This window comes from Dermochelys coriacea, chromosome 8 (assembly GCF_009764565.3).
Source record: "Dermochelys coriacea isolate rDerCor1 chromosome 8, rDerCor1.pri.v4, whole genome shotgun sequence".
Lineage (NCBI taxonomy): Eukaryota > Metazoa > Chordata > Testudines > Dermochelyidae > Dermochelys > Dermochelys coriacea.
This window is the reverse complement of record NC_050075.1, coordinates 56,819,967-56,836,707: the sequence shown is the minus strand read 5'-3', so window position 1 is coordinate 56,836,707 and position 16,741 is coordinate 56,819,967. Positions and strand designations below refer to the sequence as shown.

Below are 16,741 nucleotides of genomic sequence, written 5' to 3'. Positions count from 1 at the left end.
TTTTCTTCCTACAGATGAAGATGATTGTGCTCTTTTTTTTTTTTAAAGTCAGGTCTGATTTTTATTAACACTAAGACCCTTTTACCCACCATGCTGGAAGTGCTGGAAGTGCACAAAGTAAAACAAAAATCCTGGAAGTGGTTGCTTAAAAATATTCTGTGAACAGAATAACATTTGGGATGGTAATTAATTTTTTTTTCATAATGTTCATTTTGGTCATTGAACTGCTGACTTTAAAATTGGGTACAATAATGCTCTGGAGATCCTGTGATCTCAGAAGGCAGTATCTCAGTGCCAGCTGCATATATCAGTTTCATGGGTATTAAGGCACAGATTTAGCAAAGCACTTAAGCAGATGCTTAAAGTATATGCTTAAGTGCTTTGCAGAATAGGATGGGATTGCTCACACGATTAAAGTTAATAATGTGCATCCATGCTTTGAATCCATGTCTTAGTGCTCCTGAAAGCTTGAGAATAGATCTCCCTGGAGAATGAAGTTCTGCCTTTATCCATAGTACAGGTACAGCTTGGAAAGCAGCAAGACATGGTTTCTCACACTACCCTGCCATATATATATATATATATATATATATATATATATATATATCAACCTTAACCTGCAAGGAACACCTGGACTGGGAGTGAGTGTGGATTTTCCTTGTCTAATCTCTCTGTACCCTACGTGCATAAGAGTCAGATTCTCTGCAGGTAGAGTAAATGTCATACTATTATCCCATTACCTGTACTCTGAGCCATCCAGTTCCCCACACTTAAACCTCCAAATTCTACATTTGCATGTAACAACATTGAAGTCAGTGGAGTTATACCTGCAAAGAATCGAGCCGTGAAAGTATTATTATATATCATGGGCCTAGAAGTGTGGGGGTATGGATGTTCCATATAAAGACTAAAAATAAAAACATTTAAAAATAATTCCCTAAAAATTCTTTTCTTTCTGGTGATTTCAGCAGTTCCTGTTTTATAATATAGCTCCTACTCTTGAGAAAATGCAGAAAGTCTGTTTTTGTTAAAGAATATTTTTTTATCACTAGTTAAGGACTGTCTGAAAACACGAGCAGTTAAAAGACTTGGAAGATAGCTCAGAGCAGTTAATTCAGAGAAGAATGCCAGTAAGTAGTTCAGAGCATCTATATTCAAATAAAGGAATGTAACCAGACCATTCATTTAATCACCTCCTCATAGTTACTGTTTTCCATACGCAGAGGTTCTGTTAATGAAAGGGAATGATCGATCCTATTTCCATTGAAGTTACTGGCAAAATTCCTTGAATGTGAGCATTATCAAGTACAAAATATGTGGGGTTGTTAATCTGCTACAACACTTAGGCAGCTGTATTAAATATATAAAATACTGAAAGCCATTTATAAGGAAAGTACACTCACCTTCTTCACAATGTTTCGGATAGTCTGGACAGCATTTCCCATATTTTTTGCAGTCTGCGTCACAGTCACATTCTCTCCCTCTTACAAAAGTTTCAAAGCAGCGTCCTTTACAGGAGAGTTCTACACAAGGCAAAGCAAGAGGTTCAGCAGTATTGCCTGTGTTTTTTGTTTGTTTGTTTTACAGTGGAACCCTTTTATAGTGAAGTCATTAATTTTTGTTGATATAAAGAACAACTTCATATAAGCACGTAATCGCTCTGAGTTTGATCTAAAGCCCATTTAAATCAATGTAAAGACTCCAATTGCTTTCAGTGGGTTGGGAATCATCCTCTGTAACTGTAACTGCAGTTTGCACATTGTGGTGTACTGAAACAATTTAGAATATATGTTCTGCTTCACTAGAAGCTGTTTCATTATCTCAGAGTTCACTAGACGAAAGTTCCTTTGAACAAGATTTCCTTCCCCCCTCCCCCCCCAGTCAAATGTGATGTCTGTGAAATATTGGGCCAGATGTAAAATGTCTCAAATAGGGACTGAATTTAGATTTAACAAAGAAGTTATACTGGGCCAGATTTTCAGATGGGCCCTTCAATCTGCACACCATTTTGCATGAGCAATTATTTGTGTCGACAACATTAAAAATAGTGCACTTGGAAAAAGAAGGATTTGCTTGAACAAGTTGTGGGTTAGACTATCTGATATACATAAGCTGTTTTTGGAATGTGGAAATGGCTGTGCATAGAAAATTACACAGTCCTTTTCTGCAAATTTGTCCCCGATGTTAATTGAGTACAAAATTATTTTTGTACCTTTTTATAACATAATATCAGTTCTGATATTTAGATGTATAATTAAATAGTCTTAATTCATTTTGAATTGTTGTCTATTCTTAATAATCTATTGGGGCTAAAATTTTAATACCCACTAAGTTTCTTGCACTGCATAATAAATAGTAAGGGTCAATTTATCTGCTTGCAGGAGTGTGTGCAGCTGCCATTGACATCAGAATTTGATATAAATTACACATTTAAGGACAAAATGTGGCCTTAAATGTTTACAATATCTTAACATATTTGTTGATGTTGTATAGTATGTGTGTAACAGACACAAATTTTAGTATTTCAATGGTCATATTGGACCTGAAGTCACTGGGAGTTGAGGATGCAGTTCTCAGTGCCTCCAATTCAAAATAAGCAGTTGGTAGTTACACTGTTTAGTGTACAGGCAATAAACCTAATCCTGTAGCCTCTCTATGCCTGAACCTCCTATTGAAGTCCATCTCTGATTATGTGCAGGGCTCAAAATCATATTTTACATTAAATATTAATTAAGTGCTGTTAGGATAACTTACAGCTAGATTCTGACCTCACTTACACCAATAAAAATCCAGAGTAGTTCCACTGATATCAGTGAAAAGAAAAGGAGTACTTGTGGCACCTTAGAGACTAACAAATTTATTAGAGCATAAGCTCGGATGAAGTGAGCTGTAGCTCACGAAAGCTTATGCTCTAATAAATTTGTTAGTCTCTAAGGTGCCACAAGTACTCCTTTTCTTTTTGCGAATACAGACTAACACGGCTGCTACTCTGAAAACTGATATCAGTGATTTAGCTCCTGATATGTACCACTGTAAATGAGATCAGAAGTTCGTCCTTAAATTACAGCGATAAGAAAAATTGCATTCATAAACATCTCTCTGACATCCTGCTAATGCCAAAATCAATTAGTCAGTCATTAAACTCCATGGGATTACTCGCATATTTAAAGTTAAGCACATGTTTAAACGCTTTGCTTAATCAGGGCCAGTGTGCTCAGCAAACAGAGCATATATCAACTTTTTTTAAACCATGGAGAGCCAGTTTTTTAAAGGTTTTTAGGCACACTGCCTGTCTACCTACCTCTAGACGAGGGGTGGGCAAACTTTTTGGCCTGAGGGCCACATCGGGTTTCCAAAATTGTATGGAGGGCCAGTCATGGGAGGCTGTGTCTCTCCAAACAGCCAGGTGTGGCCCGGCCCCCACCTCCTATCTGACCCGACTCCCCCGTCTCCCCTCCACTTCTCACCTCTTGATTGCTCTCCCAGGTCTCCTGCCCCATCCACCACCTCCTGTCACCCACCCCGACTGCCCCCTTCCACCCCATCCAACCCCCCCTCATTCCTGACTTGCCCCCGGGGACCCCTGCCCCATTCAACCCCCTGTTCCCCTCCCCTGACCGCCCCAACACTTATCACACCTCCACCCCTTGACCACCACTCCCAATTCTCCTGTCCTCTATTCAACCCCCCCTGCTCCCTGCCCCCTTACTGCGCCGCCCAGAGCACCGGGTCGGGCCGTGGCTCTGCAACTGCGCTGTCCGGCCACCCAGAGCGTTGCACTGGCGGCGCGGCACGGCACACTGAGGCTCTGCGGCGGGGGGACTGTGGGGGAGGGGCCGGGGGTAGCCTCCCGGGCCTGGAGCTCCAGGGTGGGGCAGGAGGGTCCTGGAAGCTGGATGTGGCCCGTGGGCCATAGTTTGCCCACCTCTGTTCTAGACCTTTAAAAATCTGGCCTATAGTAATTGAGCAGGATATTGTATAATAAATCTGCAACATTTAATTTCAGACCAACATATCATTCAAGAGAATCAAAGGAATATTGAAATTGCTGAGCAGGTTAACATTTTGTCTTATTCAAATCAGGTTTATGCGAGCCATCAATACACTCAGTTTAATATTTATGATGCGGTTAACCACAATGCAAGTCCCTTCCATAGGGCTATTTATGCAGTAATGTACCACTTAGTATGAATAAGGGTGTCAGAGTTGCGGCTTATGATTCTGTAATGATAGAACTAAAAAATTCTACCCTAGAATGTTTTAGCACTGTTAGAACGCCAGTGAATAGTACACCATGGTTATCTCAAGGGCTTGTCTGCGTTGTGCAATTAACCCTCACCAGAAAGTATAAATTCTAGTGCACACTAGCATGTTGCTGGCCCATGTGGATCCTGCTGGCGCACACACAAAGTTCCCCAGTGCACGGTAACATAGTATTGTTTTAAACAGGACTGTATTAACGTACACTAGCGAACTTTTAATACACACCAGCAGAGTCCACACAGGCTGGCTAGTGTGTGACACACTTGTGCACCCTAGAATTCACATCCCTCTGGTGCTGATTAATGCACTTGGTAGACACTTAATCATAAACATGAATTTAATTCATTGCTGCTTCACAATAAACCTAATTTGCCAAAATCCTTGTAAAAACAGATTGAAACATGCATATTTTCACTGTTCAGTGACATGTTGATTATAGGAGAAATATATCTAAGTCCAGTATTCATTCTATCTTCTTCCCCATCAGTCTCCCACACAACATTTTCAACTACATAGACTCAGCAAATGGAAACAGAAGTGAGTTTTTAAAGTGGCAAATTTCAACTACTTTTTCATTAGAACGTATAGGTCCATACTGAGCCATCAGCTTTTTAAACAGGAATATCTTACTCAGTAGTGATTTTTGGCTTAAAAACTGATAGCACAATCTGATCTGAAGTCCATTGAAAGTTGATGGAAAGACTTCTATTGACTTCACTGGGCTTTGAATCAGGGCCTCTGGCTCCCACAGTTTTTAAAATGTTGCTTTAAAAAGTTTTTTTTAAAAGAGCTGAACAGTATTGGCCACTAATTGCCAGTAAAATATTAACCCCTTCTGTGCTGCTCTGCTAGTCTTAAAAGCAGGGCACTTTTCTTAGTGACAGCCTAATTATTGTAAATGTGAATACTGGACTTTTTCAAGTGGTGGTTATCCATGAAAAACTTTTATTCAGACATGATACAACGTTTATGAGAAGGAAACGAGAGATACAATAAAGCGAAAGAGATGTATAAACACTGAGAAGAGAACAAGGTACAAATGTAAAAGGAAATAGGAGCAGAGGTCATCATTGTAAAAACTGACTGGGTTTGACAACTTACCCTCTGTGCAGAACCTCATGTAATCATGGCAGCACTCCATGTAGCGTAGACAGCTATAATCACAATGGCAGGGAGCCTCTCTAGAATACCCTTCCCCACATCTCCCTGCACAGCTTGATAAATCTAAAATCATACAATACTAGTTTAAACTTTGCCATACTAGAATGGTTTGTAAGGAAACAGTGAATGGCAAAGTAGAAAAATGGTTTTGCTTATAATGAGTAAGCAAATGAAATCCTTAAGGGAAAAAAAAACAATGGGCCCAATCCATCTCCCATTGAAATTTATAGGAGTCTTTCCATTGTCTAAAGTGGGCCTAGGATTGGGCCCTATATTAGGGAGTATAATAGTTGCATTATCCAGAGTTCAAAATAAAAGGTTTCTGCTATGGAATATTTTCAAAGTTTGGATGTACTAATTTAAGTCAAACCTTGATGTGGCTTGTAGGAGGAGGTTTCTTCTTCCCGGTTAAACCAAAATATATAGACTGCATATGAAAAAAAATAGTTGTTTTGCTCCCACTGAAATCAGTGGCAAAACTCTCATTGACTGGGAGTTGGATTGGGCCCAAAACATGTTAATTTGTGTGTATTCTTTGAGCTATATTGAATACTAAGATCTAGAATGCTGAGCTATGGTCATACTATCACAAGACATAAATTCATGCTCTAGTTTAAAATTAGAAATGAGCCTGAGCTTGCAAATGCAGAGACAGATTTCAAACATACTAAAGTTGAGGGGTTTTGAGGTTTGAAGTTTTGATTTGGTATATTATGGAAATAGATAAGGGACAACTGTGTGGTTCAGGTCTCCATCCAGTACTGTGTTTGTCAACTTCAATTGCCCTAGTTTTGAGAGTGTGTTGAATTGGGGATTGATGCTCGGCTATCTGTCATACTGAATGAGTCAGTTGTATTGTGAGCTATCAGCATTTGTATTTTACTCGTCATAACTTAGAAAAAGCAAGATTATTTTTTTTATGTTGGTGAGCTGACTGGTAAGACCAATGTTACTTGTTTTCCATCTCACCTTTTAATTTTGCATCCCACTGATGATGACAATGTTTAACATGAATAGAAAGTTTTACTTCTTCAAAGCATTTTGCAAAAAATTAAATAATACATTCCAGATGGAACACTGAAACAGTGCAGTTCTTCTCTGAAAATAACTGTAAAAATGGGTCTATCCGGCTTTCAATATTTATTTTGTTTGGTGATTTCAGAACAAATTTGCTTCAATTACAAATAAAAGATGATTTTTCCAGCTGCCAGCACTGCAAGTTCAACCTAGGATCTGAAAGGCAAGCTAAGTTCTTGCATGCTTATCATCAGTTAACAGAAATTAGGACAGTCATATTTTGCTTTCAGTGACACTTGTGCTATCTCAGTGAAGGCTCTGTGTGCGGTTAGAGGTATACCTATCAAGCTAGCACAGATAACAACGGTGAAGATAGCTCAGCAGGTGCTTCAGATCAGGCTAGGGACCCATGTGTGTGCTGGACTCCTACTACCTATGCTGCACTGTCTTCACTGCTTTTGTTCCAGTAATCCAGAAGACATACCCTAAATGCAGAATCAGAAGGCACTGGAGATGCACAGGTGCCACTGACAGCATAATTTGGGCTGTATAATCTTTGTTACTGATGATGGTGTGTAGGAGCAGGAGAGAACCCTGGTTGACTTTCAGATCTCAGGTTGAGTTTGCAAGGCTGCTCATTTTAAAAAGTTGTTTTGCTTGTACACTGGTGAATATGATCACAATACAAAGGAATCCTGTGATGTTTCAGAGCAAGACTGCACTTTAAGTGACTTGTCCGATATTAGAGAGGGAGTCAATTTCAGAGTTAGGGTTAGAATTTAGGAATCATTGGGTCTCAGCCCTGCACAACAGGATAAAATATATTCTTTCTTTTTGTTCATGTGGATTCTTTATTTTCAGCAGAGTAACATTCATCTTCCACAGTGGCTTCAATCCTGGGAGATCACGGATAATCAAAGATAGTGGGAAACTCCCTAGCTATGCATTTAGAGATGAAAATCTAAGTGACAGATAGGACTGTTTTTTCATAATGAAACCACCACAACTTCTGATGGCAGTCCATTTTCTAGTTCTGCTAGATCATACAATCATCTTGGAACAATACCCCCAGTAAATAAAAACCACACTAGTGTACTAACAGCCTCTCCTTCTGGAATTGAAATATGCAAATGAAGCATCCTTAAATCTGAACCAAGAGACTGTACATTTAGTAAACAAGCTGAAAAAAAAGTCTCGAAACAGTGAACTGAAATGTCAAGAAGGAACAAGAAACAACACATAACACAGCACTGGAGACGAGAAAAATTTTCAACAACAAACACTGTACATATGTGTGTGTATCAAGAGGAGTGGAGGAGGTGGGATAAAAATAATAATTAAAACTCTGCATTTACATAGCACTTTTTATCACAAAGGCAAGTAACTATTTTCACTAGCAGTATTCCAGAGAGTAGCTGGGTTCTGAGGTGAAGTAATTTGTCAAAGGGAAACACTGTGACTAGATGAAAGAGTCAGGAGTTAGAACCCACTACCAGCCTTATGCATAGCTTGTTACAGTTGCCCATCCAAGTAAGAGAGATGGGTAGGAGAGAATATAGGTGAAATCTGGATTCAAGATTAAAAGACAATTTTATGAACTGTAGGATGAGAACTTATTTCTTAAAAAAAAAAAAAAACCACGGTTGTGCATTCTTTAGTGCATTCTTTCCTGGCAGTGATTGTCTGATCCCTATTGAAGTCAATGCAAAAATACCCACTCACTTGAAAGGGAGTTCCATCGGTCCCTAAGTCCCTCTGTAGATAAAATTTGACTCCTCCGTTGTAACGAGTGAGAGCTATTGATAGCTTTTTTTGTATTCCTGCTATACAACTATGTAATATCAGCTACTGTAGAAACTTAAATATTTAAATTGCTTAAAAATTAGAGCAGCAAACTTAATATTTGCTATTCTGTAGTTCCTTCCATTTTTCAAAAAAGACGCTATCTTGATTAGTAGATGCTTAGTTTTAAGAGAAAAATTAAAAATTTATAGTATTAGAGAAATTAATGCCACAAGAAGATTGCATGGTAGTATCAAAAGCGTGTTCAGATAATACGTTACTGACAAGGAAAGTGTTTAGTTAGCATGTTATGTACATGCATTAATCGGGTGGTATAATTGCAAGTACTTCACTGGATTATATCAGCAATGGGTTTGACTAACTACCTGTATATCATTTAGAGAGCAATAGGCTATGCAGCCTATATCGACAGAAAGAGAGTTATAGATACACACACAGCATGTACATATACATTTACATTACATGGAGATTTACAAATTATTCCACTTAAAAGACCAACTTATATTGACATACGTTTTAAAAGATTCTCAGATTTTGGCAAATTGAATCATGATACCCATATTGGTAAATTAGTTGTAAAATGTAGTAGTTTCTTAAGACATGTTTGCAATGAAGGAATCATTTATCTTTATTCATTTATTTTTCCAAATATTCCAAACAGCCTTGCTTCGGCTTTGTATTTTACAATACCTTGAGAAGAAGCTTGCTGAATCAAGGATGCTGAAAATAACACCAGGGATATGTAATATATATTCCACACCATGGTTATTTTTAGGTACTGCATCCTCTCTGAAAAGAAACACTGTATTTGAAATACTCTCAGACCACTATATGAAACATTATTTAGTTCATACTAAAAAATATAATGCAAATGAGTGCTTTAGTACCTAATAAAAGTCATGTAACAACTTAAACATCAGTTTGAAAATGTAGAGAACTTGCTAACACAGAATTATCCATGTATCCCCTAATAATAAGTTGATTATGCATTAAACTTTGCAGAACAAATAGACGTAAATTACATCATTACTTAAAGTCTGTTCCTGTACATTATAGCAATTAATGGAGTTAATATTTTTCTAGGAGTCCCAAAATGTGAGGAACATTAGATACATTTATTTAAGCTGCTTTTCTTTTCAATGATTTCAAGAGAACAATTTCTAATGATATATTACTGGTAAAACAACATATATTTTTAAAAATTGCTGTCAGAGGTTGTCAGACAAATTAATCAATAGATTAGGTAAAAATGTAATCCAACAAACTGTTACCCAGACGCCTCATTATCGTTTAGAACAGTGGTTTTAAACTTTTTTTCATTTGCACATCCATTAAAATATGCAAATGGAGGTGTGGACCCTTTTGGAAATTTTAGACATAGTCTGGAGACCCCAAATTGAAAACCACTGGTTTAGAAATATAAAAATGTTCAGTGGGGATGCTGGATAAAAATGGTTCTTTTTGCAGAAGGAAAATACAAATGATTATCTCCATTCTAGGACCCTCAGGAAAGAATATCACCTTTTTGATTCAAAGAGCACTTTGAACAAAATATTCTGAATAGAGATAGGTATTGCACTTACCCTATAAAGGATATGTCTGCTTTCAGGGATATTTCAGACATCTTATATATTGCTGTAAATATACTGGATGAACTAATTACCCAATGTGTTAGACAAAACCAACAGTGACAACCTATGACAGCAAAGTTTCCACATCATTTGGAAAAGGTTCCAGATGGCTAGACTTAAGCAACATCTGGAAAACACTCTGATTAAGAAAAATGACTACAAAAATATATCAGTGAATTAAATTTAGACTTATTAGTCAAAACACAATTTTAATTTTGTAGAGAAATGAACAAATTATCTTCTGACAGTAAATTATCTGGTAGGGATTAGATCGTATTGCACAGCAGTAGCAAATCATTGCAGGCAGACTTTGAATATATTTTCATTGCTATCAAATCAAATAGTAGTTTTAAATGATGCACAGTTATGTGCTATTAATACCAGCATTTCTTCTCAAATGGTTCTAAGGAACAATTATAATACTATTAATACTCAATTCATATGGTACAAAATAATGGACCAAATCTTGCAGTCCACGCTTGGTACTTCCCATTGAATTGAATGGGAATTTTTTTCCTGAGTAAGAACTGGCTAAAAATTGAAGGATTTGATCCAATCTTTAATTTACCCAAGGCAGAAGATGTGATTAATTTTAAGTATTAATGTAGACACTCCAATTACTCTGATAATCAAGATCCTTATCTATTCCCTATTGAACAGATTCAGAACATTGGAGCATTATGTACAAACCCTGCTTTTTCAAACTAAATTACTCTACAAATGGGTTCCTTCAAACTTTTAATTGGCCCAGTTCAGGCAAAGATTCCCTGATCAGAAAAGTACTTGCTAAGGTTTTCTCCTGAATTAGGAAGAGATTTAAGCACATTCTTGATGCTTACCTCACTTGGGGCCAATATGGCTTGTACCAGATTAATGATATGATAATAATAGAACTGCTTTGAGATTAATATAGTTTCATGACATGGGCAATAAATGTACATAAGGAGCTTTGAGGCTATAGTCATCTACATTCCATAACACACACAGCACGCTTGTATCATTTAATTAATTATTTTTAATTTGTTTATTTCATTTTATAAAAGTGCTCTTTTCCAATATTCTGAGGACATTAGAATAAGGCCAGGGCCAGCCTTAGGCATGGTCAATCAGAGCAATTGCCCGGGGTGCCAACTTCCAAGGTTGCCAAATCAATGTTCTGGGGGGAGGGAAAAAGAAGTGTGCCACATCTCACTCAACTGGGTGTGTGTTTGTTTCACCCTCCCTCCCCCCACCTGCTTGGCTATGGGGGCTGAAGAGTTCCAAAAATATTTTCCACCATGGGTGACAAAACACCTGGGGCCAGGCCTGAGTAGGACCAACATAAAAAAATGGAAACCCTCCTATTTGAAAAATAGTACTTTGAACAATATATTGTGACTAGAGATAGGTATTGTACTTACCCAACAAAGGATATGATTTCGACATTTCATATATTGCTGTAAATATACTGGGATGAACTAATTATCCCACGTGTCATGAGTAACATACATGATACATTTGATGTATATAACATTTTTATCTAAGGATCTCAATGCACGTGACAAACAATCCTCCCAGGTTTCAGAGTAGCAGCCGTGTTAGTCTGTATTCGCAAAAAGAAAAGGAGTACTTGTGGCACCTTAGAGACTAACAAATTTATTAGAGCATAAGCTTTCGTGAGCTACAGCTCAATTCATCGGATGCATTCAGTGGAAAATACAGTGGGGAGATTTATATACACAGAGAACATGAAACAATGGGGGTTACCATCACTCTCGTTACAGTGTGTATGGTAACACCCTTTGTTTCATGTTCTCTGTGTATATAAATCTCCCCACTGTATTTTCCACTGAATTCATCCGATGAATTGAGCTGTAGCTCACGAAAGCTTATGTTCAAATAAAATTGTTAGTCTCTAAGGTGCCACAAATCCTCCCAGTGTGCTTGCAAGGTAAGCATTATTTGCAGAAAGGGAAGCTGAGGCACCAAAAAGTTACAGGATTTATTCACAATCACACACTGGAGGTAGTACCATTATATTATATTTATTATATAGCAATAACATTTCAGTTCATTTTTTCCATCAGTTGACTCCGTGAGAAATTTACTTGACAATGAAAGTGAGTGGTGGGAAGAAATAGGAGAACTATCTATAAATATTTTAAGCCAGGAAAGGAGAGGAAATTGGTTTAGGTGGTCCCAAGGGATGCAATTAGCACTATTGTGATTAGTCTCGCCTGGAAAATAGCAGGACCCCCATTGCTTGAGTCATTTAAAACTAGACTGGACATTGAGTCATTTAAAACTAGACTGGTTTAGTAATGTTCACTGATAAGTGTTCTTCTTTTCCTAACCTGGGTGGCCTTAAGCAAAACTTGCGTTTAAACAGTGGCATAAATGACACTATTTGTGCTTAAAGTTAAGCAGATGCTTATTTGGTGCGTTGCTGGATCAGGACTCTAATCTACATACAGCCTCTAATTGATAAGTGGTGTGATCGCTCCAGAACATATCTTTTACTTATCTTTTTGGGTTGTTGTGAGGTTTCGATAATATTTGTGAAGCGCTTTGAGACCCTCAGGTGAACAATGCCATAAAAAGCCAAACTGTTAGTATTATTATAGAATAAGGAATTTGTTGTACACAGTAACTGAGCATCTGATGAAGTGAGCTGTAGCTCACGAAAGCTTATGCTCTAATAAATTTGTTAGTCTCTAAGGTGCCACAAGTACTCCTTTTCTTTTTGCGAATACAGACTAACACGGCTGCTACTCTGAAACCAGTAACTGAGCACTGTAAGATTAGAGCTGGTTGAAAATTTATGGAAAATTTTTTGCCAAATCATTTAGAAAATTTTCAGGAAATCAAAAATTCAAAAGGTTGGTGAATTGAAAAAAATGGACTTGCAGTAGCTTAAAATGAACTAAGGAACCAACAAGAATCAAATTGTGTGATTCCTGAGTAATCCTCACAGAAAAAATACCCATAAAGTGCTTATACAATTAGATTAATAATGTAGAAATAAAAAGACCTAGGCCTAACTGGAATACCATATTGCCCTCAGTCATTCAGCGCGATCTGGAAAATGACTGTTTCTGACATATATGCACGTTTTAGTGCTAAAGATTGTGATTTGCCCACAGGCAGGCGGAGGGAGCAGTGTAGAGCCTTGGAGAGACCATGCATATATCTACACTGCAGCTGGAGGTGTAATTTCCATCTTGGATACACCTGAGTATACTTACTGCTAGCTCTGATTGAGTTAGTACACTAAAAATAGAAGTGTCACTGCAGCGACATGAGTGGTGGGATGGGCTAGCCACCCAAGTATGTACCAAGGCTTTCAGGTGGCTCATACTTGGGCTGATAGCTCATGCTTGTGCCTCTGGTGCTATACTTCTGTTTTTAGTGCACTAGCTAGTCAAAACTAGCTTGGATATGTCTACACATGTTGCAGTCACACTTCTCAGTTGCAGTGTAGATATGCTATTAGTGAGGCCATGAGTGGTGAATGTATACAGGAAGAGATGTTGGAGAAGTGCAACCAGAAATTTTCAGGGATCAGTGTTCTTCTATTGGGACATAACCAATTTGTTTGTTTTTTGTTTACAATGTTACTCTCTACATCTGTAATGATTGCAAAGGGAAAGATTAGAAAGAAGCATTATCTAGTGATTAGTGAATGGGAGTGAGGAGCTTGGTGGCCTATTATTGGGTCTGCCACGGATTGTGTGACTTTGGATGAGACACTTAGACCCAGATACTCAAGGCCTGAGTATCTGGGCCTTAACCTCTGTAATTCAGTTTCCCCATCCATAAAACAAGCTTAATAATACATGTCTACCTCCCAGGACTGTTGCAAGGCTTATTTAATTAAAATTTGTAAAGTGATTTGAAATCCTTGAATTAAATGTAAGAGCCCATTCCTAGTGGGGCCCAAATCAACTAATCTGTGCAAGTGTGTCTTAATTAGCCCCAGGCAGTGCCTGTTAAACATGAGTAATGAGAGAGAATGTGCTCAGGTAAACATATAGGGTAGGGCTATCAATTTTAGTTAACTCAAAATGAATTTAATCAGTTTTAATCACATCATTAAACAATAATAGAATACCAATTTAAAGTTGTTATAAATATTTTGGATTTTTTTTACATTTTCAAATATATTTATTTCAATTACAACACAGAATACAAAGTGTACAGTGCTCACTTTATGCGATTATTTTGGATTACAAATATTTGCACTGTAAAAAAGATAAACAAAAGAAATAGTATTTTTCAGTTCACCTCATACAAGTACTGTAGTGCAATCTCTTTATCATGAAAGTGCAATTTACAAATGTAGGATTATTTTTTTACATAACTGCATGCAAAAACAAAACAATGTACCTACAAATCCACTCAGTCCTACTTCTTATTCAGCCAATTGCTAAGACAAACAAGTTTTTTTAGGTTTACAGGCGATAATGCTGCCTGCTATTTATTTGCAATGTCACGTGAAAGTGAGAACAGGCATTCAGATGGCACTGTTGTAGTCATTTGACAGCCCTAATATAGGAGCATATATAAAGTTTAATTACAAAGGTAGCTCAGTCTGGATAAAGACAGCAATGATTTTGATGAGATCTTTCATTCTTGTCACATAAGACAGTGCTGTGCACTGAAGACTCATATAAGATCCTTTTGGATTTCCTTAACAAAATTGTTAGCTTTATTTAACACATGCTGAAAAGTCCAAGGCGTTTTTAGAGAAAGATAGCAATATGACTGGCCTTAGAGCTGGTCCAAGTTATGCTTTAGCTATTCTTTTGCACAGTCCTTTTCTCCATATAAACTATTTAAAAACTGGTTTATACTATCACATTAGTTGCAACAGTTTATCAAAATGGAGAGTAAGGACGGTCTTGAGGTTAGGTACTGGACTAGGACCTCTGAAGATCTGGGCTCAATTTTCAGGTCTCTCCAAGTTCTGTGTGACCTTAGCCCATTAGCTCAGGCCAAGATCCACAAAGGGACTTGGGCATTGCAGTGCTCAGCATTATGGCACCTAGAAAATCACAGGAGCAATACTGTGAACCACAGAGCCTGACTTAGGCCCCTAAGCTTCCAAGATAATGAATGGGAAGAGAGAGGCACCTTAGAATGCAATTGACAAAAGCAGAATACTAGACAGGAAGCTGCCTAACTAGCAGATGGAAGATGCTGGTCAGAGGGGTGTGTCTTAACGCCCATCGCTCTCACAGAGATAGACGCCAATGTTCAGGCTGCAGGAAGGTGCCTCCCTCTGCTTGGGATTCCCAGCTGCAAGCTCTCTCTTGACATGAGGCACTTGAATTGTTTTTGCAAGAAACCAGAGGATGGGTAAGAGGACCAATGTTGTGTCATAGTTCGGTGGACTCACTGGAATATGAGAGCTCCCCAGTTCAAATCCTCCCTCTACCTGAGAGGGAGAAGGGATTGGAACAGGGATCTACCACCTCTCAGGTGACTGCCTAAGACAAGGGAGTATAAATTACTCTGATGTGGGGCTCCCTCAGTCTCTCCTGTTGAAACTGTTCCACTATGGTTAAAAATTTAAAAAAAAAAACATTTGAGCAGGGGGACTGGATTCTGGGTCTCGCATGTAAGTGCTTTAACCACCAGATGACATAGTCATTCCTGTGCTTGCTTGCTTTCTCTGGCCAAATGTTGAAGCTGTTGCACTGTGGATAAATAATGGAAGAATCACTGGGCCTCCTTCCTCCCCATCTGTTCTATGGAAGCTCAACTATAGGGGCCCAATCCAGTAGGCGAGGTCTGAGAATGCTTTTGGGATTGGGCCCCACAGGCAAGATAAGCAAAGGAATGCCCACCTTTTCCTGGTTTGTGCCTCACTGTGCGGCTTAGGCATCTGGAAACCCAGCAAGGGGATACAGTACTTACACTAGAGGCAGAAATAGAGGTGCCTAAGGGAACTTTTACTGTAAAACTTTAGGTTTCAGAGTAGCAGCCGTGTTAGTCTGTATTCACAAAAAGAAAAGGAGTACTTGTGGCACCTTAGAGACTAACAAAGTTATTAGAGCATAAGCTTTCATAGGCGACGAGCAATTTTTAAGTGCCTATAGGGTTTGGTTACTGTTGTACAGGTTTTTATGAATCCCAGTGGGGCCTGATTCTGGGATTTAGGATCCTAAAATGGCAGTTAGGTCCCTAAGTCTTTTTGTAAATCTACCCTGACCTGAGTACATAGATAAATCCTTAAACCCAATGTTGATGCATTGCTTAGCCCATGCAAGAATTTAATTATTGGATTGACACACTGTGGAAAACAGACATCTGACAGTTAAATCTCTGCAGCATAGTCATATGACAAAATGGCAACTAGAGGATGTATGTTACACAATGTAATCAAGCAACAACAACAAAAGTTCAGACAATTAAAGTGAATGGCACTTGTGCCATAGCTGATTTCTGTCAATTCTCCCCTTTTTTTTTTTTAAACAGGGAGTCACCTGAAATCCCTTTTCAAGTTTTGTTCCACATGAGAAGAGTGTGTTTGAAAAACATGTGAGTGAATGTTGTGCTGTTAACAGATGCCATCTGAACAATTTTGGAGAGTGAAATCCTTTATTTACATTAATGTCTTCCCAACACCGATCCTCTGCCAGCGTAACATAACTCTGACCTGAAGAGATTAATCTATATGCCTGTTCAGCCTTGACTTCTCTCTGAATTTGGCCGGTGAGCTCGATTGCTGGTGGTTTTAGGATATGATTGCAGGCCCACCAGGAGCTATACTGAAAGTAGAGTCCTGCAAATCCGTGGATATCCACATTTTACATCCTCAGATATCCTCATCCGCAGATGCGGATATCCACGGATCATTTTTGCAGATCGGATGCAGATACAAA

At 38.3% G+C, this 16,741-nt stretch overlaps 1 protein-coding gene across 1 annotated transcript in view; it reads right to left on the bottom strand.

Annotated features, from left to right (window-relative positions):
- The window catches only part of PRG4 (proteoglycan 4), a 39,667-nt gene extending 30,639 nt beyond the window's left edge, over positions 1-9,028 (bottom strand). The window contains exons 1-3 of the mRNA XM_043491304.1: positions 8,935-9,028; positions 5,365-5,487; positions 1,404-1,523 (exon numbers count right to left, since the gene is read on the bottom strand). Of these exons, the coding sequence (XP_043347239.1) occupies positions 1,404-1,523; positions 5,365-5,487; positions 8,935-9,028 (337 nt within the window). The remainder of the gene's footprint in view (positions 1-1,403; positions 1,524-5,364; positions 5,488-8,934) is intronic.
- Positions 9,029-16,741: the final 7,713 nt, after the last annotated feature.